The sequence below is a fragment of the Drosophila tropicalis genome, unplaced genomic scaffold (genome assembly GCF_018151085.1).
Source record: "Drosophila tropicalis isolate 14030-0801.00 unplaced genomic scaffold, ASM1815108v1 contig_878, whole genome shotgun sequence".
NCBI lineage: Eukaryota > Metazoa > Arthropoda > Insecta > Diptera > Drosophilidae > Drosophila > Drosophila tropicalis.
In genome coordinates, this window is record NW_027173374.1 from 9,348,123 (window position 1) to 9,372,331 (window position 24,209).

Genomic DNA, 24,209 nt, shown 5'->3' on the forward strand with positions numbered 1-24,209 from the left:
GTTGAGTTCAGTTTTTTTTTTTTTTTGGGGCCAAAAGTGTCAAAATGTCAGAATTTTTTGTGTGAAACTTGAGTGCTCTCTCCATTTCGCTGATGGATTTCGCTGAGGATTTACCATGCCCGTAGATGGAGGTTTCACTAGGAGATTGATGTGACCCTCAACCGCTGAAAGCGGTGTAAAGGTCAGACAAAAACTCAACGTGTGTGTGTGTCAGGCAAAAGTGTTGACAAAGTGCCTGATGATGTATTTCAATATTTTATGAGGGACATAAATATTTGAGTGGCAAAACATGTTGCGGCCATTTCAGGCAACAGATTGAGCAAACGAACGACCGAGCATCTTATTTGCTGCCCTGGCAACATCTAATTAGCCTAGCCTGTTAGAGAACTTTAAATACTCTGATCCTATGATTGTCAACTACTTCACTTAGAGGATGTGTTGCCTGGTCACGCTTGGTCCTTGCTTGCTTGCCTGCGCTTTAAGAATCTTTCAACGCGCCTTCAAATCACTTCACTTCACTTATTTACATGTCAATTCTAAATTGTTTTTCATGTTATTCTTTTTTGCTTTGCTTTCGTACACTTTTCACTTTGGTGATTTGCTTTGTTTATCCCAGAAATCGAAAACATGTCAAGAAGCATTTCTTGGATTGATGCAGGAGAACCCATGTGTGTGTTCGTGGGTGGGTGTGCCGCATCCTTAGCAGTACCCTCAGGTGTCTCTGGTGACAGACTCTGTCAAGGATTTAAGGTGACAGCCGGCTGAGCTGTAGGCAAAATAAAAAAAAAAACAACAACAACAATAACAACTCTAGCAAATGTATCAAATGTCAATCTAATTTCATTTCTATGCTCGACCAAATCTAACATACAAATTCCTTCAAATTTTGGTATCACTGTGCGCGTCTGTAGTATTTTTGTATTTTAACAATTTGACAAATCTAAAATTGACGTCACACCCATAACACACACACAACCACACACACTTAGAGAGAGAAAGAGAGAGAGCACGTGACAAAGTGTACCATTTCCTTATCCTTGTTCTTAGATATATTTATTTATATATATATCACCGATTCAATGGATGGCAACTGTAAAATTCAATGAATTGGAAAATGTTTTGTTAGCTCTTGTCATTATTCAATGGCAGGCACACACATGCAGGTGCCTACTCTATTCAGGGGGGGTCCTACAACAACAACAACAACAACAACAACAACAACAACAATGCATAGATTTACCAATTTACCCACTGCTGTTAGTAAGTGCCACTTTGAATACACAAATTGAATAATTATGTGCAAATATGCAACAAAAAAACTGAAATAACTTAGCTTCATGTATAGACATTGTAATACCGTGTTAGGAAGACAAACCCTTTCTAAGAGTATCCATTGTATTTTGTCTTCAAGAAATATGTTCTTAGTGGAAATCTCAACAGATTTGCTTACTAGAAGATTTGTTCTTTCCAAAATCCATTTGAGAGAAAAGAAAAAAGAACTGTGGACACCTCAGAAAAACCTTTGAGTAAGAAAGTTTACAAAACTTGCAACATAATCTAATCACTTACTAATTCTTGGCAAATCAAATCTATTTTCTCAAAGACTTGCTGTAAGCTACTTAATCAATTAACTTTGATTTAGCTTGAAAAAGTTAAGTTACTCTAACTCTTACAAAACTTACAATCAAAACTCATAAAGGCGTATTGAAAGTATCACCGTTTGTTATATTATCCCTGTTGCTCAAGACACTTTAAATATCCAGAATATAGCCTTTACACTCAATCAATACAGGGTATAAAAATTTGTTTTTGAATCCTGCAAACCTGCGGGCGTGAGTAAATTTAAAAAAAGTCTGTGTATGTTTTCCTCTTTTGTTTTTTTTTTTTTTTTTGAAGCAAGCATAAAGAAAAAGAGAATTATGGACGTTTTAGAAAATCATTTCAAAATTTTTACTGCCACACACACACACGCACACGAACGCAGCAAATTTATGCACACAAATGAAATGAAAGTAAATTGATTTATCTGTGGAATACATAGCCAGCAGGATGATGAAGCGCACATGGAAGAAGGTGGGAGACCGAACCATTCACACAGGTTGGGATCGCTGGGGACACATTAGCCGCGAGACAGAGACCCACAAATACATACGCAACAAAGGCAAATGCAAATATCTACACACACACACACACACACACGTGCTAATACGCTCGTAAAAAGGCAATTTCCACAAACTCGGCGCACCTTACGCATTTTTTCCCCCACAGTTTTTCTTTATATGTTTGTTGTTGTTTTTCTGGCGGCGGCGTCGCTAACTCAATTTGCTATTTGTAAAAAAAAATTTCATTCTTTTGGCATTGCGACTGTTGGGTCAGGGCACACTTCCTGTACGAGGCCATCATTCGCCACCAAAAAAAGAGAAGAAATTTGGCCACCAACGAGGCATAACTTATGCATACAATATGTGTGTGTGTGTGTGTGTGTGCGTGTGTGAGTGCGAGTGTGTGTACGTCCTCTTTCTGCATACATTTATTTCAATTTTTACAAGTCGGATGCCAATGCTACAAGCCTCTCCCCCATCCACTCCCCTTTCTTATCATTTGCCTTTACCACCCGCTTATGCCCTTGTAATCCACATTGGTTTCTGCTTTACGATTACGTTTATTTCTCGTCTCTTTTGGAGAAAATTTGCATAAACACTTTTATCGAAATATAAATGACTTAAAGTGCTTTTGAATTCCTAAGTATTTTTTATGCCCTTACTCTACGCTTCTCTATTCTATCTATGTTGGCAGAGCATACGGAATTCCGTTAACTCCTGCAAGACAATTTTGTGTATTTTGCATTGCCTTCATGAATTTTGCAATTCTCCGGTGTCACATTATGCGTTGCGTTTATGGTCTCACCTTAACGAGCTATCATTCTGAAGCATTGTTTGGCCAAAGATATATCTACATATATGTGCATATATTAAAGACAAGACCAATATATCCCCCACACACCTTTCTTTCTACGTAGCGAAGAGGAGATAAAAAAGACACCACAAAGACTTGTAGAGTATTTGCTCTGTTTAATCAACACGTAGGGAATGGGCTATGCATTGATTTCTGCAATCACAATCCTGACCTCCAGTCCTGACCTTCCAGCGTAAAGCTCACTTCCTGGGGCGCTGCACGTTGACTTGAAGCGGTATGCCACGATTTTTGCCATGCAATTTGATCCCTATAATGCGTTCGATTTTATCCAATATGTAGTAATTGGGTATACAACGTCCCGATTCGTAGTCGCTGACCACGTGCGGCTTCTCACATATCTTGATGGCTAATTCCTTTTGGCTCAGACCCTTGGCCAGACGTCCCTGCTGGATCAAACGGCAAACATCGAGCGGCAACTTCTCGTGCCGCAACTCTTGATTTTCACGATCCAGATGTCCTGGATTCACATTGTGAATCTTCTTTGGGGCAGGCATTTCTAAAAAGGCTTTTCTTTACTTTTTGTTTTTATTTTTTCTTTTAGATTGAAGCTACAGTTTCGTACAAAATCAAATAACAAATGAGCTATGGAAAGTAGGTGACAAATATAACATTGAATCTCAAAAATGATTACAAATGCCCCAGCTACCATAAGGCAAAATAAAACTCACACAGATTGAGAATTCAGAATGCCTTGGCCTTAGACTTAAGCCAAAAAAAGGCAAGAATAAGAATGAAAACCCACCAACAACGCGAACAACGACAACAAACTAACAAAAGTCAAAGCAATTGTAATAAATGACAGGCAGACATCTGCCAAGTGGGCGTGGGGCATGATGGCAGTGGCTTGGCAAATGCCAGCTCGGCAAATCCTTGACTCCTGCCATCATCATCCTCCATCCCGCTTCCTAACCCAAGCCATGTGATATCCACTCGAAATGGCATCCCGTTGCTGCCAGACGGCAGCATGCCTGCAAAATTTTCTAGCATTTTAGCATCATTAGCATTGATTTATGATTAAGTTCAACCTCAATTTTCAGTTAAATCGTTTTCCTTGCCTTCGTTTTGTGCGCTTGTGCGCTTCCCCCTCGCATTCAAGAAAGCCCTACCCATTTACCCTACAATCATTCTACCCAGAGAACAACTTATGTATAAAACTGCAGCCCAGAGGCTGGGCAAACGTCGAAAACAAGAAATCAGAAATCAGAAGTAGCTGCGATTCTCACAATCGGACTCACTGATGTGTATAATGATCTTTAGCTGGGATTTAAAACGGATAATAAATAATAAAAATACATGGCGAATGATAGAGAAGGACCTTTAACCTCCCAACCATCCAACCATCCATCCACCCACTCACTCAGCAACAAAGAGATGGAAACTGAGCTTACTGTAAGTCGTCGTCGTCGTCCTTCTTATAAAAAATGAATCGTTAAAAGGCCGCGGAGCAACGGAATTCTATATATACATACATACATACAGACATACCTATAAGGAATATAAATGTGAGCTGCCACAACAAATCAAAAGGAGATGGCAGAGACTGAAAATAGCGCATATTCAAGAAATGGAAAGACAATGACATGGGCTATGGCTATGATATATGTAAGTATGTATGTGTGTACACATAGTATATATATTATATACATATGATAGTAGGCCACCGGAATTGAAATTAATAGAAACTTTAATGGCTTAAAGATTTAGTTAACTAATATTTATGTTTAGAGCACAATTCCTATATCTATTTTCCTTTAGAAAACTTGTAATTTATTAGAAAACACTTTCTGAATTGCTTTCGCTTCATACAAACAACGACAAATTCTTGTGTTTTTTCCCTCCAAATCTCGTTTAACCGAACGGATCATCCAGGATATTCACATTGTTGAAAAGTTTTTTGTTTTTTGTCGGTTAAAGCGAAAACCAACACCAATGCCGCCACGAAGGGCATTGAAATATGGAATAAGTTAAAAGGATTTATTAACTTTTAAAAGCTTCGCACAACAAAGCCAAAAGGCACAGACAAACAAACGAGCGACAACAAATAAAGTTACAATGACTTTATCCATTCTACGGACAACAATGAAAAAAAAAAAAAGAATAACAAATAACAAAAAAAACAGAAAAGGTATGCCACATGCTTTCGATTTATGCGATATGATGGCATTGATGCTCCAGTCAGTGGCTTTGTACTGGCCGGGTTAAGGGATTTCCTGTTAAAGTGATCCCGCTTTTCCTTTCCCCAACCGATAGGCGATTAATTCTCTGCCAAAAGGCTTGCGGTAAAAGTTACAATAGACCAAAAGTCTTAAAAAGCAAAATGGGTTTTTTTTTTCCCTTCAAGAGAAACTGTTTTAGTAATACTTGCTATGATGTTTTTGTTGAGTGGCTCTAAAACCCTTACAACTTGATTCGAGAAGCTTAAGCTACAAAAACCTTATGAATACAGAAGTTATAGTAACAGACATTGGAACATAGACTAATTCGAAACTATTCAACTTATCACCATCATTTATGCAGATCTAAAGTGCTTATGAAAGAGTCCTTCGACTGCTTTATCATTTCCAAATTTATTTCTTTCATTCATAGAGTTAAATCGGGCTTACAAGCTTCACGTTTGACTGTTGTATGCAAATGGCAACTCATATTTAACTTGTGAATTAGAACTGTTTTACAAAAAGTCACACATGAAAGCGGATACAAAGCCATGAAAAATATGAATACAAATTGTCGTGCCAATAAAAACCATGGGAAACTCAAACCAAATGCACACAAAGCATATAAATTGGATTTGTGTCGCCATGGACGTCTCAACAGCAGCAACTTATGTACATAAATGTAGTACCCAACCGACTATACGATACTCTAACTTATCTCTTTCTTTGTTTACTTAAACCTTATAGATGATACAGCTAGCAGCCTCTAACTAACTGGATAGATTTTTCCTGTAAAGGGTATAAAAACTGGAATCAAGTGAACTAACACCCGCCATACACTTTTCTCTGTCTCGGAATGTCGATGGGGTTTACTTTTACTGGCCATGGTCATGGCAGCTTGTACATAGTTTCTTTTGAGCCACAATTTGAATTAAACACATTTTACGCGATGCCTTTGTGAGGCTGATGTTGCTGCTGCTGCTACTATGTATTTTTGTTTCAGTTTCTTTTTCCTACACTTTCAATGGAAATTAGCACACTTTTCACATTTTATTTTCATCCTGTTGCTGTCCGCTTTGGCTAGCAATTGCAGTATTTAATCTGTTTTTCTCTCTTATTGCACCCCGCATTCACGTTCGTGAATTCAAAAGTTCGGAAACTGTTAATAATGTCGACAGGCGCACGACACAAGTATTTCATTAGGAGAAGCATTCGCAGATCCAATGGATGCCAGCTGGCCACTCGTCACCCAGCAGCAACTACTGTGTTTCCTTTCATTACGATTTGGCTTTTTGCAATTTTCGTATCCGAAATTCTCTCTGATAACAGTTAAAAGCAATTACTCAGCACTCAATGGCAAATGAAAGAAAAACTAATTAAATCCTTTGTGCCACGACAGACATTTTGTCATACAAAAGCAAATCGATGGATACTTTATATACTTGCTCAATACTCTATATACTATTGAATCTATGGCAACACTTCTGTGTCTTCTAATACAATTAACCAAAATGAATGGCATAAGAATATTCCTTCTCCACCTTCTCTTCGTCCTTGTGTTATGCAAATCAAAGTGTCATTCAGCAAACGGGACTGCAATGCGCAAAAAGAATCAAACGATAACTAAAATATACATTTCGGTTATGTTAATGTGCCAGATGAATCAATATGCCTTCCGATTTCAGCATTTAATGTTACATTAAAAGCATCCATCTTGATTTTGAAGGGATTACAAGTGGATCCATAATAAAAAATGTTGCCATCATACAACAAAAGCAAAGAAGGGGCCAGTCAGTTTACCTGATGTCTGAGGCAGCTGCATTTGGGTGGCATTGATTTATGCCAATCACGCTTGGCTAATAACTCAGCGACTATTTATTCTGCTGCTGCCCCTCCCTCTCACTCTCTCTCTCTCTCTCTCGCTGACACTGCTGCTATCTCAAGTGCTCCTTTTGTTGTTGTTGCAATCATAATGACAGCAATTTGTGGCAAAATTGGATATGCTTCAAGCGTTGACAAGTTGGTCACGTCTTTCACTCCATATACCCTTGCCAATGTAGGGGCATATTCTCATTGTCTAAAGGCCTAGTTAAATAAATATTGACAATTAAATTGATGGTATTTTGCATGACTTTTCAATAGACGACAAAAAAGTTTAACAAATTTGTACAAATTTTATATATTTCAATACAAAATTCTTTCGGAGAAACCATTGAGAAGGCTCACTATAATCTAGCCCTTGAAAGTATGCTATGGGAAATAGTCAACTATAAGTAATCAAAGAGTAATTGGAGATATAAAAAACCCAACTAAAAATATATTCCATCTAACTTTAAGATTACTTAAACACTCTACTATTTCAAAACGTCTGAGGACTGTTTACCTTTTGTATCCCTAGTTAGCTTAAGCCTGAACGAGTGTAAAATCAAACAATTAGTTTGCTCCTCTACAATTTTCTTTGAAATCCCTTTCAAGGACTACATAATTGACATATCATTAAAAGAATTTCAAGATAGAGTATATATTCATGCAAATACCTTAGTAGTCGAGTCAAGGTACTTTAAAGTTACCTAGGCAATTAAAAAGGTCAACATCTAATGATGTAACAAAAAAGAAAAAGACATAAACTTATGTACTTCACACACACACACACACAAATAGAAAGAGACAGAGACAGTGCCTTGAGCATCGTCAGACAAGCGAAAGGGAAATTTTCATAAATGAGCAAGGGGGATTGAGCATCAATTTATGCCATAATGATGTTTGAGTGGGGCAAATTGTGTTAGCCCGACCCCTGACCTTCTCAGGGCAAAGGCAACCTTTTTGTTATGCTTGTCCCTGCCTTTCGAATCTATTTTATGTAAATTATGGGATTATGTTGTTGATTTAGCATCGCTTACAATTGGCTTAAGCCAGAGCATATTAGAGGCATCTCTTGGCTTGGCTATTATTGCATTTACTGTTGGACGTTGCCGATAAGGTGTTGATGATGTTAATGTGTGATTGTGTCTTATGGGTATATGTATTTGATTGTGTGTGTGTGTAGTAATGGTTGAGCGTTCGACGATAAGGCTTAACCATTAAATTGGACAACATTCTTTTTGTAAGCCACTAAATTCGCCACTATTCCCCCGAGCACATTGCTGGCCCACAATGTGATTAATAGCTTAAAAACTTGTTTTCTAATTATTTAACACACGCCCCCCGAAAAACTACGGCAATTAATTATGTGGCTCAACAATGAAATGCTCTGATGGACATTGTGGTAGACACAAACACACACACCCACACACACATAGCAAATTACAACAATTGCAACTACAACAATAAATTTTATTGTCCTATGCATCTACATAGCATTTGTGTGTGCACAAAGATGCATCTATTCTTTTTTAGGGTGGACACAACCAACCAGAATGTGTAATATTTATTTATATTATCAGTATGTTGGCCACTAGATTACGTATACAACATGTTGAACATATTATATTTCATTCAAAAAGAAATGGATTAATAAATGTTATTTGCTTTAGCCATGCCATAAAAGTCAATGAACTAACGCAATATTAAATAACTTTTTTATATAAACATATCACACAATTAAATCAATTCATAATACCAACAAGTTTTTTTTAACTATTTTCAAATCGAAAGTTATGCAAATAATTATTATATTAGATTTTATTTTTAAACCTTTGATGCTTTAAATTTGCATTTCGGGCAACAGAAAAGAAAAACAGACAAAAGTTACATACAAACATACATACAAATGTAGTGAATTTTGTATGGAGCAAATGTTTTGCTCTTGTTATGGGACAGGCAAATGAATTTTTAGAGCCCATACTAAATCCATTATTTGGGAATGGAAATAGCATAGAAATACACTGAAATTAAAATGCTTCTAACATTTTTTGAAAAGAGAACTCATAAGAGATTTAAAGTTGTTCAATAAAATTAAAGTATTTAACTCAATTTTATATTTGTTTTTACTCCTTGATTACTTAGTTGTTGACCATAGCTTAAATTAATTTCCTATAGCATAGTTTCAAGGGCTAGTTAGCTATCTCCTAGAGCCTTTTGCATTCTGTGTCTTTCAAAAGAATTTTGTATTGAAATCTATCAAATTTATACACATTTGTTTAACTTTTTTCATCGACTTGAAATAAAAGCGATTTTCAAACGATATCTCACAATATCTCTCCCGATGTGATGTTAAGCCCATCCTTGTTTTTTTGTTATATTTATTTCGTATAAAAGAATATTTGTATGTATATGTATGTGTATAAATGTATGTTGCAGTTGTGTTAATTATTTTCTAGGCGCATGGTCATTGCCAGACGGAAGAAACTCATTTAATGGCATCACACATTCATTTAAAACTTTTTAATTAAACACCATGCTGTGACAAATTATTTTAACGAGATCTCGTTCCCCCGCATCCCTGACCACTATCCCTAACACCCTAACGAATTGCCAGAATATAAATAGAAATCAGCTTTAAGTAATGTTAAATGCGGCCATAAAAAACCCACTCAATAAGGGCAAAACACTCAAAAAAAAAAAGAAAGGAGAACAGCGTCGCTTAAGAAATCTGCTTAAAACAATTATTTAAGCATAATTGGCTTTAATTGCTGGCAGCAACGTCATCACCGTTTTGCCATCGTAATACCCGGACAGGGAAAACTTATGCCCAAGTGTAGGTCATAATGGCATCTATCAGTGGGCGACGACAACCAAGAAGTAGGCGGAAACGGAAGCAAGTAATTTTGTTGAGCAAAGTTACGAGTGCGACACAGACAACAGAAATACATATATATATATATACATATATATACATAGGCAACATGAAGAAGGACCCAAGAAATATATGTTTAAAGTGTACAACTTTTATTTCATTCTAGTCAACAGGTTTTATATCTTGGTGGGTTTTCTTTACAAGTAGATTGAAATGCTTGTCACAAACATTTTAAGAGTGATTATATTTCAAGTTTTTTGTCTTAAATTTCGCAAAGATAACATCAATTCTATGTTTTCAATGAATGCTTGTTACAATGGTTTTGGAGACATTTTATTTCATCTTTCTCGTCTTAATTCATTTATTTACTTGTAGACTGAAAAAGCTGGATTGAGATTCAAACAAAACCCACTAAAACAATCTTAATATTGGTTGGCTTTTAGACTACAATTCAACATAGAAAACTTACTTAGACCCTTTTTTTTGTTAATATTTGGAAAAGTTTATGGAAGCATTTAAGCTGTGGCTCTTTAACAAATTGTATATTGCATAAGGACTGCCAGGACTTTTGCACTAGATAAGCCACAGAGTCAAAAAACCGAGAATGAGAGTTAAGTAAATAAAATGGTACAAGGGGTGGTGGGGCTCATTAAACTGTGGCTGCTGGTTGCCAAAAAGTGTTGGGTTGAAGTGTTGCAAGTGCGGTTTGTTTCTGTTTGTTTGCCTACCCAACTAGCTGTTGAGATAATAGCTTGATTGTGGATCAAGTAATGGAAACCATCAGGCTGAGTTAAATTCAGTCGTCGAGTAAATCTCAAGTTGAATAATGAGGGAATTATAATTTAGGCATTGTTCATGAGCGGAAGGACATGGCACTTAATTAAAAATGTTTGCCTAAATTATATACAGACAATTAGAGAGGCAGACTTGCCACAGACACTGGACTTTTGTGGAGCGGGGGAGACCCAACATTTCCTTCCTTTATGGCTTTTCATTGTAAGTCTCGTTTTTTTTTTTTTTTTTGCTCTCTCATTTCCACACATAAATACAACCTATTAAGGATCTGGGCTTTCTGTAGAGCCCTTCTCACTGTTCTCCTATTGTGCAAAGTTGCAAGTGGCCAGCACTTTATATTCCTGTTTTTTTGTCTAACATCTTCATTGTTGTTCGCATAAATGTGGTGCGCTCGAGCACCGCTAATTAATTGTTTAAACAATTGCGCTCTAATGGGCATCACCACCACCATCACATTGTCAGTGGCAATAAAAACAACACAGGGCCAACAGAAAATTGTTTTAAGCGCATACACACACACACAAATGTCACAATATGAAGTTTGGTCTTGGTGTGCGGGTTGGGAAATGGGATGGAGGAGAAGAAGCTCAAATGAGACCGCATAAATTTTGCACTTTGCCATGCCACGCGCTTCAGCCTGATGCAATAATTGCGCATTTGGCTCCAAACCCTTTAATATGTGTGGCATTACGACTACGCACTGGAATACCAAAAGCAAGTGTCACGTCCTGCCAGTTAGCAAATATTTGCCTGACATATGTATGCGATAGTTCATTTTTGCCCGGCAAAACGCAATTGTAATTAAGCGCATATCATATCTGACTGCCCAAGACAGGCTAGCGTAGGGAAATTGCGAAAAACCATCAAGGACTTTTTGCCAATTTCAAGATGTCACAAATTTTGGAATTCTTTTGAATTTACCATCAAGGACGGTTATGTCAAAAGTGCAACCAATTACATGATGTTTCTTTATGATAGATACATATAGTTGTTTAAAAAAAGGGGTTTCTGGTTTTGCGGTTTGAGATCTTTGTAGTGTATCAAGAAAAAGGCTTGTAATTTGGATATTTGTCTTAAAGGTTCAAAAATTGCAGAAACCATCCTTATGCATCCTAACTAATAGTTAATCAGAGATCCTTATGCAAACTGTTAAACATTTCTATACCACACGTCAAATTTAGGTAAATAAATCTTTTTAAACCTGTTTTCTTTAGCATTTAGATAGGTGACCAGTTTTGAAGTGCTGTAAAAACAACTTAAAGATTTAGTTTTAGGTTTACTTTAAGTGCATTGCATTTATAGTCACTTGCATATTACATTTCTCTCTAATTAGTGGCTGTGCACCGAGAGAGAGAGAGAGAAAGAAAGGAATAGAGACACTGCATTGTATCAATTTCCAATTAGGGAAATTTATGTTTTATTATATTATCATTTCATTAAAGTCATACAAGCGACTCCATCTATTGTCATCTGTCATCAATCGCAGTTCTAAGCATATTGAGTTTTCATCCATTGCCGCCTTTATTTGGCCTTAGTGGCGCAACATTGATCCTTGGTGCCAGTTTTGCAGGCACATTTGCAGTCCTGACTACATGAGCAATTGTCACCGCATTTGCTTTCGCTGCACTTGCAATCTAAGTATAAAAAATGAATTATATTTTTTTACAACTTTACATTTTTATAATTAAATTATTACAACTTACTGTTACCACAGCCCTTGCAAACCATTTTACAGTTGTTGGTCAATAAACGAAGATTTCTTACTATTGAATTGAGCATGTTGTTATCTTGGTATTTATAGGTCTAACCACCAGCCAAGTGCCTTCGGCGTTGAAGATTTGCACTCGGTCTTTTCGATAACAGATTGAACGTGTGCAAAATCAACAAAAAGCAGACGAACCGTCGGTTAATTGAGGTCGTTGAGGTAAGTTGGCCGAGATAAGATAAGACAGTGTGGTCACTTTGTGATGACTCAATTGTAAGAAACTTGGGGCTAGCCTTGCCTTTTCATAGGAATACGCAATGGGTTAAAGTCAAATTACCGCAAATTGCCAAAGTTTTTAATTGTTTATCTCTCTGTAATCGAAACATAAAGACAACGTGACTACGAGAGACCGAGACCAAAAGATGTTTGTCCTTGTGGCAATCAGCCAACCCAAATCTTTTTAAGCGGATGCAAAAATTAGCCTTCGGTTGAAGAGCAGCAGCAGCAACAAACAGAGCAGAGCAATGGGCCAGCAAGTAGCAGCTTGCAGGATGAGGTCAAATTATTAATTTAATATGCATCCGCTTGGACTTTGGACTTCCGTTGCCGCAACAGCGTCAACTGTGCGGTTTTTTGATTTTGTGTTTTTTCGGATGTTTTGTTGGGAAAGTTAAGCATAATTCGTAGCAGCCGACTCTCACAAAACACACACAACCACAAAACTGTTGCCATCAGAATCTATGACACAGAATGGCCACCATTTCCGTTGCGCCTGCTCCACTTCCTTTCTTCCTTTGCCGCCTGCTGCCTGGTGCTTGCTTTTTGGCCTCCCTTTGCCTGATTAACGTTTAAACTCATTAAGATAACGCAATTTTTGGCGTTCTGCTTAATTTCGAGCATCTTTCCAGCGGCAGCTGGACTAAACCCATTCCCCCCACCCCACCAACATCAACCGCTTCATGGGCATTAGGCAGCGCTTGTCCACAATTGCTGCTTCGGGGGGCAAAGGTCAGCAAGCTGGAAATCTGTTGCCATTGTTCTGTTTAGTTCTCGGTCTCTTTCTCTCACTGTCTCTGTCTTTGGACTTGTAATTGGTTTGTAAACAATTTCGCCTTTTCTTTGACAATTTGCTTGGCCATTTCATTTTCGGCTAATTGCAAATTTGAAACTTCCATTACGAGCTTCTTATCAAAATCAAAATTAAAGTTCGCACTGGAAAAGCAGCCTTCTGGCGTGTTCACGCTCAATTAAAGTTTGCGGCTGCTGGTTCATTTTTTCTTGTGCCATTTTTTCGGCTGCTTTTGGCCAACTGTACTCGGACTGTTTGCATGGCTCATTTGGACGAGTCGTAGGCGGAGACCGAGGCCACCGGTCTGGCGCGTGTTTACCCGCCAATCAATTCAATTTGTGATTTGTTTGCCCGCGGCTTGGTTTTCATTTCGATTTCGTCAATAGCCAACAGCCAGCAGTTCGTTTATTAAATGAGCAAATATTTTTTTTTGCCACCGTCCCCACCCATCACAGCCGTTTTATTAGATAAATGCAGTTATTATTTTGGCCTAAATCATAACATGGCCCCATAACATAAAGGCCTTGAAATTGCACACATTTCCCATTGCATTGGACGTTTGATTTCCAAATTGATATTTCGCTGGTCATGAACACAAAAGCCTCTAATTCCAATTACCAAATTTTCAAGTTTTAAATGGAAGTAATCAGTTAAACATATTTGCTTAAATCTCAAGGACTTTTTTACTTTATTTTGGTCTTGTTAACAAATAGATAATGGTTTTTCATAAGTGTTGAAGTTCTTACAAAATTTCAATCAACTCTCATTGCTTTATTCATTTTATTCATTTCAAAGTTTCATTGAATTCAAAAAGCCAATTGATATGAGTTTAAAATATAAAATAGTTTTCTATGTTTCCTTGATTATTGAAACTTTTCAAATAGTTTTAAATATTTTCAAGTTTTATGCATATTTTTTGCATAGTGAAGATTTTATTTTGTTGCTTTTGAAATAGAAATCTTAGAAATTTGTTGAGAAACTTTCATGAAAAGTTGATGAAAGAATCTACTTCATTATTTTAATTTTGGGCTATGTGTAAAGAATGTGCAAATATGTTTAAACAAAATGTATAAATTCATTTACCGAAATTGTAGGTATTTTTGCAGATTGTTTTGTGATTTTCGTGTCGTTCTCTAAGCCTTTGGGCCTTCTACTGACTACTTAATAATTTCAACAATAAACCATTCACACATGTAAAATCGTATTCAAAAATTTGCTAACAACACTAGAAACTGTTTCTCCAATACATACCTACACTGGCAGGCCGTAGGCAAAAGGGATATCAGCATTTTGGACTACGACTACGTCATGTGGCCGAACAACGGACAATGGCAACGACAAATGGACGAGTGACAAACGGACAAGCAAAGTGACATGGAACTTCACGCACAAACCGAGAAAAAAGGCAAAACGTTCAAACATCTGCCACCCGTTTTCTCTGGATGGGCATCCGACTGCCTGTGCCTGTGGTTGCAGTTACCAGAATCCGAATCCCAACGACATATACACACACACACACACACTCTATTTGCAGGAGACGAAGTGAAGGTGAAGGGGAAAGGTCTGTGGAGAGAGGCGTTGAAGCCTACGCCGAATGGACCCAAAAATGTTCTGCAATATGCGTCGAGTTGGAAAATTCATCATAAATTCCATGCGACAACATGGGAGCCGAACTTTTCATATGCTCTTCAAAATGCCGCAACCATTCCATCCATCCATCCATCCATCCGTCCAACCAACCAACAGTCCGTCTGCCCAAGTGTCCGTCTTCCCTTTTGTCCGACAGCTGCTGCTGGCGATTTTTATTTATACATGGAGCAGATTGTTGCAGCAGCTCAACAACTTGACAACACCACGTCCCTCTCTTGCCCTGCCCTTGATAACATCCATGGGGTCTGGGGTGTTAAATGCACATTTGTAAACTTTAAATGACAATAACTGGCAGCTTGGTAGGAAAATTTTATTTACTTTCTGTCTGGAAAATGTAGTTAACCTAAATTTTGATTTGCAAACAAACAAATATAAATGTCATAGACAAGTGCATGAAGTAAAAAATAAAACAAAAAAGATCCCATTGTTTGTGTTATTTCTTCTTGTGGTTTCTGCTCGTAACATTTTTTTTATCGGGACTTTAAAGTTGAATAACTTTTGCAGTTGCAATTACAACTCTCCGTTGAATACTTTACGACAACTCTTTAGAGACATTTTATGAATAGTAAAAGGGATTTGCATTGAGGCAAAAATGCAAACTGATGCAACCATTATGTCTTATCCTTATGGTAATTGCTATCATCGTCGGTGTCATCAATTGAAATTGCTTGGCATTAAAAGTTATAAGTTTTCATCACTGGCTGTCGTTCGGATATATCAAAAGTTTGTCAATCTGCCAGCAAATGACAAGCATTGCGGGGCAAAAGGATGATGCCACACACTAGAATGTTATGCAACGCGATGCTGACGTGCCAATGTCACAATTATTTAGAGATACCCTCCCTCTCCGTCTCCCTCCCTTCACCTTACCTCGTTTGAGGTTGCAGCTGCTGCAACTTCAGAGGTGAAAGGTTGACGGAAATCACTCGAGTAACTTTTTTAATGGAATCAAATCAAATTGTTCGGAAGCTATAAAAACCGATTGCACGGAAGCATTTTGAGTTGTTGACAACCACCTAGCACAGGTGCACAGGAGGTAGTAGGCAGCAACAGCAACAACCATATCGAGTCGAGTCGGGTGACAGGCGGCATCATCGGCTGTCATCGAGGTGCAAACACAGAAAACTTGCTAAAGTAACAACAACAAAAGGAACTAAGCTGTAAAAAAAAAGTGGGAAAAATTTGAAGAAGATGACATAAGTGCACTCCGGAGAGGTACCAGCTCCGTTGCCATCAATGGAGCGTCAAGTGAGTCCTTGTCCACGCCCATTTAAAGCTCAGACCAGCCCACCAAAGCCAAACAGAGACTGCAGCAGCAGCAGGAGCAGAAGCTTTGCTCATGTAATTGGGCAAATGACAATGTGCACAAGGTGCAAAAAGTTTTCCACTGTTCAAAAATAAAAGAATTCACTAACTAAACAAGCAACTGGACTAAAAAAATTCTCTGTAAAAATACTCACTCCTAGATGAGGAGTAGAAATCAGCCTAAAAGATGAAAGTCATCAGTCTATTTACTTTAACATCAGCAGAGTCATTGTCATAGTCTTAGGTCTTAGTCACACTATGCGTATACATAATTTTTTACTTTTTTACCAAAAGAAGGAGATACTAATGCCACAAAGGCTATCTATCTATCTAAACCACCAATCATTCCTCGATAATGGCAAGTTATTTATATAAATTTCGAAACACTTGGTGTAACCAATTCACCTGTGTGATTATAGGGTATAGCAAGTTGAAGACTCAAAATTGCCAAAACTGTGGTTATATGGCGCATAAGTTTCCGTTTCCGTATGCGCTGCACTTGGAAAGTTGCAAAAGCCTCATAAAAAATCGACCATAAAGAGACCCACGAATCGACCAAAGGGAAATAGAGAAAAAGACAAATAAACGTGCAAGAGATAGAAAAACTAGATAAAGACAGTAGACAGCCAAACTGGTTGTAAATCAACTTAACAGTCACATCCTGCTAATAATTCTCGTTGACATCACAAGTTTGAGCATTTTCCCATTGTTTTCAGTGGGGGCTAAAGAAAATTAAGTTAATCAATTTAGGGACCGCGCTTAAGTAGCAGCAGCAGCAGCATCGGTAACTAGGAATGCAAGTAGTAAATTGCAATCGAAGGGTAAATGGAATAAATGTTCACTCCACATTACATTTGTCTTTACCAGCAAACAGATTAATTGCCAATGAGAGTGTACAAGTTCGAGCTGAAAGTTTTTCAGTGAACACGCTTTACTTCTCTTCGTGCTCCATTGCGTCCTTTTTGTCTCGAGAAAAAAAAAAAGAGGGAAACCTACATACAACCCACAACGTCGTATCCATTCGCAATCCCTCTTCCCTTGCTACTCTCGATGCCATCGCATTGTGTGTGACACCCAGAACGGGGCCACGTACATTTTATCTCTCTACATGCTGCCCAGACCGCCGTCCCACAAAACTCTCAACACAATTCGAGGTTTTTGAGGTGAAACAAATTTCCGGTGACATAAACTTAATTAGCTTTTGTTCGGGCTTTTGTTTTATGGTTTGCGGGTGCAAGTGCCTCTGCCCCCGCCCCTGCCACCATTGCTTTGTCTCCTGCCGCCTTATTTGCCTTTTGGCAGCCTGCTTGTCCCGACTTTCTCTGTAGCATCGTTTTGGTTTTCCTTACTTTTTTTTTGTCTCTGCTGAAAGGCAGCATTTAGTTTTGATTTAATTGCAGCACTTAACAGATTTTTATCTTTAAGATTCATCTTCGTCTCATTTGTGGAGTAGAATATTTAATTAATGGTTAGCTTATATAAGCCGATTATAACTTTACCAGCAACTTGCTCTTCAAATTTAATAAAAGGGAAAACATTTGCCGATGGAATCACAAAACAATGTTAACAACAACAAACAAAGGGATGCTCACAACTAAAGCATACATACATAAGTTTTATACTTACCTATATTTGTTCTCAATATACACACACATACATATATAGATAAAGTTGTAGTTGTAAGAGAACCAGCAGGAGAAAAAGTAATGAAATTGAAAACTGAGATGACGGTAAACATGCTGCCCTCCCCTCTCCCTTAGTATATATGTAGGTGGAGAGGCAAACTCAAATAAAAGCTAAACAAAACAAAAGTGGTTTTTGGGATTGCCAACAAAAAGGGTATTCTTAAGCATGCAAAGGATACGGTAGAAGTATTGCAGAAATAAAATGGATGCTCCGATGGCTGGTCTTAGAAGCAAAAGAAAACTGCGTACAACAACAACAACAACGACAAGTCAAATGGCAAAGAGCAAAAAGAGTATTAAGACCCGTAGGAATTGAAAGCACCTAATAAGAGTGCAAAGTTTATAAGCACACTTTCCCAACATAACTAATAAGAAATGAACATACATATGTATGAGTGTGTTTGTGTCTGTGTGTGTTCTTAAGTGTGTTGTGCTAGATTGTAATTGGATACGTTCAATAATTGCATACAAAAGAAAATAATTGCTTTAATCACAAACAAATAACTCTCAATTGTTGTCCCCCATTTGGCCAAAGTTCTCTTAGCTAAGAAAATGTTCAAATTTTACGATATGGTATTGACTATCAACCAATTTTATAACCATATTCTGCATTTTTCTAAATTTTTATGCCAATAATATAAGGAAAACCCTTGTATTATCAATTATATAGCATACTTTTTAGGGCCATTTAAATTTAAAGTCTTCTCATTATTGTTAAAGCTTATTTCAACATTAACATTCCTAGAAACTAAGCTTTCTCTGTAAAAATTTCTAGCCACCTATAACTAAAAAGAGCTGCCAAAATCCGTGTATAAGTGCAAGAGTCTCATAAATACTTTAGCAGAACCAAAGACGCAGGATAAGACGTCAAAAGGTACAAAAACTTTTGTATATCAAGGCAAAACCGACGATGATAATGATCTCCCCAGGGTGTCAAGGGCACAGACAGCCACACGCACAAGATACAAAAGAAAGCTGATTAGATACCGAATTGAGATTCCAATAGCATTCCTTGGCATCACCTTAATCGGCTGAGAAAGTAACTTATAGCTGCCTCTGCATGCAACTCTCACTCCTGGCAGCCACATGCTTACTATACTTCCCGGACAATATTAACAGGAAGTGAAATCAAAAGGTTGGCTTTTACTTGATTTTCTCAATTCGAAAGCCCCAGCGCGAGTCCGGAGTCTGGCAAACCCACGAGCCAACCAACCAACCAACCAACCATTGTTCATGCCGGTTGTAGTTTAACTTCATCATCTTCACTTGCTCATGCTTGGAATGGTGGCTGGATGGGGAGGGATGAATGAGAGAGTTCTTACCCCGACTTTGGGATGGCTTTGGGCTTGCTTGACTTTATTTCTTCCCCCATGTTTGGTTTCCGTTCGTTTCAATCGTCATGATTTTCTGAGAGTCTGCAGAGTTGGTAAGTTGTTATTGTATAAGCTGCTCATCTGCGGCTGAGCACATTTTATTTGCTTCAAATTGAGTTATGCCTAATGAAAATCAAATAAGCCGCAATCGAGCCGGAAATGTTTCTGCAGATCTCTAGAGATGGGCAACTCCACCAACTAGCAGCCACCAGCATTACATGATGATAATGAAAATAATCATAATGATATTGATGTTGATGGCCCTTCATTTTGGCCGCGATAGCCTTTTGTGTCTACATTAGCTTGAGTAAGCTTCCTATCTTGATTATTCACACTGCATATTTTGGTTATTTATCTTGATTCGAGGCAAATACAATTGTGAGTATCGGAAAATGGTTGATGATACTTCAAAATCAAAATCAATTAAAATAGCTTTGGATGAGTTACCACTTATGATGGAGTTGGAAACCAAGAAACTTTAACATTTCATTTTGTACGCCTTTTTGGCCCACATCCACTTATCCAACATTGGCTGAGTGGCTTCCTGTGAGTGAGTGTTATGTACATGAAAATATGCATATTTCATACTTTAGTTGCTTCTCATCTTCTTTCCCTCCCTCTTACCTTCACACTGTGTGTTTCCCTGTATGAAATTGCTTTTGCTCTACAAGTATCTGTTTCTGTTTAAGTTAAATTCCCTCCCTCCTCTCCTTCTCTCGCCATCAACCAGCACAACGACATGTTGAGTGCAAGTGTGGAAAATTATTTAATGACTTTTCTGAATTTGAAACGGAATATGTAAGTGCGTTGCGGCAGTGTGCAAAGTATCGCAATGATGAGGCCAAATATTTGCATACACAAACATGGCCCAGAGAAGCCAGAAGGCAAAAAAGGCTGCCAAGCGGTTGAGTTGTTTGCAACTGTCAAGTGCCAAGTAATTTGAACCCCAAACACCTCCTACTAGCCTACCCTAGCGTCTACAAGCTCTGCATTTAGGAGAGCTAAGGAGACCAGGGTGAACAGGACTGACGTCTCTGACTTCTACTCATATTTTTTGTTTTTTTTTCTTTTTTACAACAATTTTATTAATTATTTATGCGTCTTTGAAGTGCAATGCAGGCAAAGCGTTGTCCTCCACTTGGACAGAGCACGTCTTCGTCTAATGAAGCCGCACTCGAGCCTCAACACCACCAGGACGCAAGGACGAGATGTCAACATTAATTTGTGTTCGCAGCGACACTCACAAGACAGCTGACAAGCAGCTCAGGAGAAGCAGAGTCATTGCCGAGCAAGCCGAGCTACAAGCCAGCAGCATATAATTTGTAATTAATGACCAGTTAAAGAGAGAGCAAAGCAACCTTGGGTCAGGAGAGAAGGACTAAAAGACAGAGAGACTTTTGCGATTTACAGTGGCAAAATGGGTGACAGCCAAACGCTGATTTATGGCAAGAGACCGCAAAATTTATATGCCATCCACCATCGACTAGGCAAAAGTGACTTGACTCCTAGTGATTCCCGTTCCACATGCTGCGCCTGCTTGTCTTAACAATCGTATGTTCTGATTTTCCCAGGGTATATTCAAATAGAAACAAAGCAATAAACTTTAATATATTAAAGGGAATGCAATAAAGAATTGCTTTAATTGGGTACCAATTTATAGAATGAAGTTCTGGCTGAACTTTAGGGGAACCCGAATGAATAATCATAGACTAATTTCCTATGCGAAAAAAGCAGTTTAATCAACAAATTGAATACGGGTATTCGTTTATAATTTTATTGGACAAAATCATATGAATATCAAGTGTAAATTATTGTCGGTTTTGTCTGTTGTATTTTCCATAGAATTTTTTCTATCATTTGAATGTGAAACGTCAGCAGCATTTCGACATGGCTTGGCTCATCTGCCGATTTCTCTCTCTCTCTCTCTCTCTTTCTCTTTCGTGTAGTGAAAGGATATGGAAAAAATTGGCCGAACCGAAGAGCTCTGCTTCATTTTGTAGCCAAACTCGTAGATCCCAACCAAAGCGCAATTTGTCTTGTCCCAGAAGCTTCGATGCCTTCAATGCCTGAGCTTGCTTACATTCATGTTGTTACGGTTGCTTCCCAGTTGTTAGTAATCGCCTTGCTGGTCTTATTGTTGTTGTTGTTGCTGGAAGGCAAATCCATATATAAATTTTTTTGCCTCTTTTCTTTAGCATGTTGTGACTTTGTCTGTGGCTGTTGTCACTCGACTGACTTAGCCCCCCCTTTTGAGTTGGCACTTTAAGCTGGATACTCAGTTCCCAAGACCATTCAAATTGTAATTCCTCAATTACACGATTGTCTATAACTTGCCTATGAAAACAGTTTGACAATTTTTTTTCTATTCGTTATGTTTTGCCATAGCTGACGACATTTTCATACGCACAGTAAGCCGATGTCGCTCAATCTTTTGATTAATGGCCTCGATTCCGATGCGATGCTCTAATAAAAGCAAAAGAGAAAAAAACTAACACCAAAACAAAAATGAACAAAAATATCCTCAGCTAAGTGAAACACAACAAGCGAGATAACACTAAAAGCTCTTTTTCCACTGTATTTATTTTGAAACCAACTTTGAGCTAAGTGAAAAACAATTTACCCAAATAAAAACCTCCAACCTCACACCCATGCTGCCACACATACACACACATATACATACATACATACGCTTGCCTAATTGTTCCAACGATGGTTACCCCCTAAAGGCTTTCTTTCTCTTGCTGTTGCCATTTTTCAAAGGGTGTGTGGTAGTTAGATGGTTAAAATCTGTAAATCCAAACATTTTATGTTGTCTGCCTGATGAAAGAGAATATTCCGTGGAATGCATACGAATTACTCAAGCGAACAGTGAGTGCCCGAAAAAGTAGGCTACACAATATGGCAAAGCACTTAAAGTTCATTGAGTTCATCTCTCATTCTTTCCTAATCTATAATGCAATATTAATCAGAAATCTACCATTCGATAGGTATCGTATAAAGACACTTACATCATCGTCTTTATTAGAGGTATTGAATAGTCGTTCTCTTAAGTTTATTCTTTTTCATCGTTGTTTTATTATGCTAATGCAGGCCACGTTAAGGCACCTGCAACATCGTCCCACATACACGTTGATTGGCCACGCCCCGCTACGCCCCACTTTAGACACAAACACACACACACACACACACACACACATAAACACACAAGAGGCAGAGTGGCGTTGAGGAACATTTTGTTGAGGGTAAACAACAATAGCAGTGTTAACAAGTGAAAACTGTGCCAGCAACTTTGTCGAACAGAATGCATTTGTGTAAATGCTTTTCTAAGCAGCCGAAAGCCGCTTAATGGATGATGTCTAAAGCCAATTCGCAACACCTTAACACGAAGCCCTAGCTCTTTGCCAGTGCTATTAAAGAAATGTGTATTTAAATTCTAAACAGAAAAGGCAATCTCAAATACAAACGCCAGTGACGACGCGTCGTCTCGTCGTTGGCCAGGTCGTTGCCTGCTGCTGAGAACTTCAGCAGACTGTAAAATGAAATAATTATGAGCGATAAATTTGCCGGCGTCTTGAAAAATTGTGGCGACGTTGATAATGAGCCTCTCATTCCCCTTCTCTGGCACTCTCCTGTGTCAGATGCCTGTCGCCGGGCATGGCAACTGTCAAAGTACAACAACAAAAATACACGGGATCCAGATTCAGAATATCTAATTGGATCGATTCGAGGATGAACCTAAAACTCATGGCATGTCATTAAAAATTCCCAAAAAGAACTTTTCTCTTTTTGTCATTGCCTTGCCATGGCTAATTCAATTTAAAGGCCTCCACTACTGAATCAGTGAAGCTGCAAATCCACTTGCATGCCCAAACTCCGGCTACGGAAAGGCTCATATATTATCAGTTCTGTCGCCGTTGTCGTCGCCCCGGTTGCAGTTGCACGTGCCAATCTGGTCCGCACGCTTTATCAAGGCGCATAAATTCCACCAACGACGGCAACAGATTTATTTTATTTACAGAGCCAACTCCAGCTCCAACTCCAACTACAAGTTTCCTATGGCATTACCCCTTTTTCTATATAATTTCAATTATCGCCTCTTGGCTGTTGGCCATAAATTAACTAAAAATTCTGAGACGTTGCTTCCGTTGCACCGATTGCATGTGAAATATTCCACTTTGTCAGCAAATTTAATTAACAGGCAAATACGGCAAATATTTAAAATTCAAGTTTCATAAAGTAAAGTTTTGTCATCGCCTAAAGAAGAATGAAAATATTTATTGAATTGATTGTTAGACTGGCTAAAAAATGTAAAATAAACCTAAGCGGATTAGTTGTTAACTAAAAATCTATTATGTAGACATAATAGTAAGAGTTAACTTCAGTTGCACTTCAGAGAGTCTTTAAAATGCGGGCAATCTGTCTGTAAACCTTTTTCTTTCATCTTTCATCTGCATGTTTAGCAAAAGACTTTAAATTCCAAATTATACAAATATATACCTATATATTATATCATTTTGGAGCCACAGTTTCAGATATGAGTTAACCACAACGATTACCATAATATATATAGTTTCACTAAACTAGCTTAACCAGCTAAACAAAAGTGTTTAATACGAATTGAATAGCCACAACTAATTATGGTATTTTATTATAGGAAGCTTTTCATCAAATTTAATTATAGGCCAACAATTTAATTTTTGGACTGAAAATCCCAAACTTCTGCTTTGATCATTTGTGGGGAAAATATTGAACATTGGGCACTT

General features: G+C 37.9%; 1 protein-coding gene across 1 annotated transcript; it reads right to left on the minus strand.

Annotated features, from left to right (window-relative positions):
• Positions 1 to 12,043: 12,043 nt before the first annotated feature.
• On the minus strand, positions 12,044 to 12,413 carry LOC137585134 (metallothionein-3-like). The gene is made up of 2 exons (XM_068300790.1): positions 12,363 to 12,413; positions 12,044 to 12,293 (listed from the first exon to the last, which is right to left on the minus strand). Exons 1-2 carry the CDS (start codon positions 12,385 to 12,387, stop codon positions 12,181 to 12,183), a joined length of 138 nt encoding a protein of 45 aa, XP_068156891.1. The 5' UTR covers positions 12,388 to 12,413; the 3' UTR covers positions 12,044 to 12,180.
• Between the last annotated feature and the right edge of the window lie 11,796 nt (positions 12,414 to 24,209).

Bases quoted from the DNA above. Each gene is read 5' to 3' on its own strand.
- LOC137585134 (XM_068300790.1), bottom strand. From the start codon at position 12,387: ATGGTTTGCAAGGGCTGTGGTAACA. The intron at 12,294-12,362 runs GTAAGTTGTAAT...TTTTATACTTAG, and splicing joins TTGCAAGGGCTGTGGTAACA to ATTGCAAGTGCAGCGAAAGC.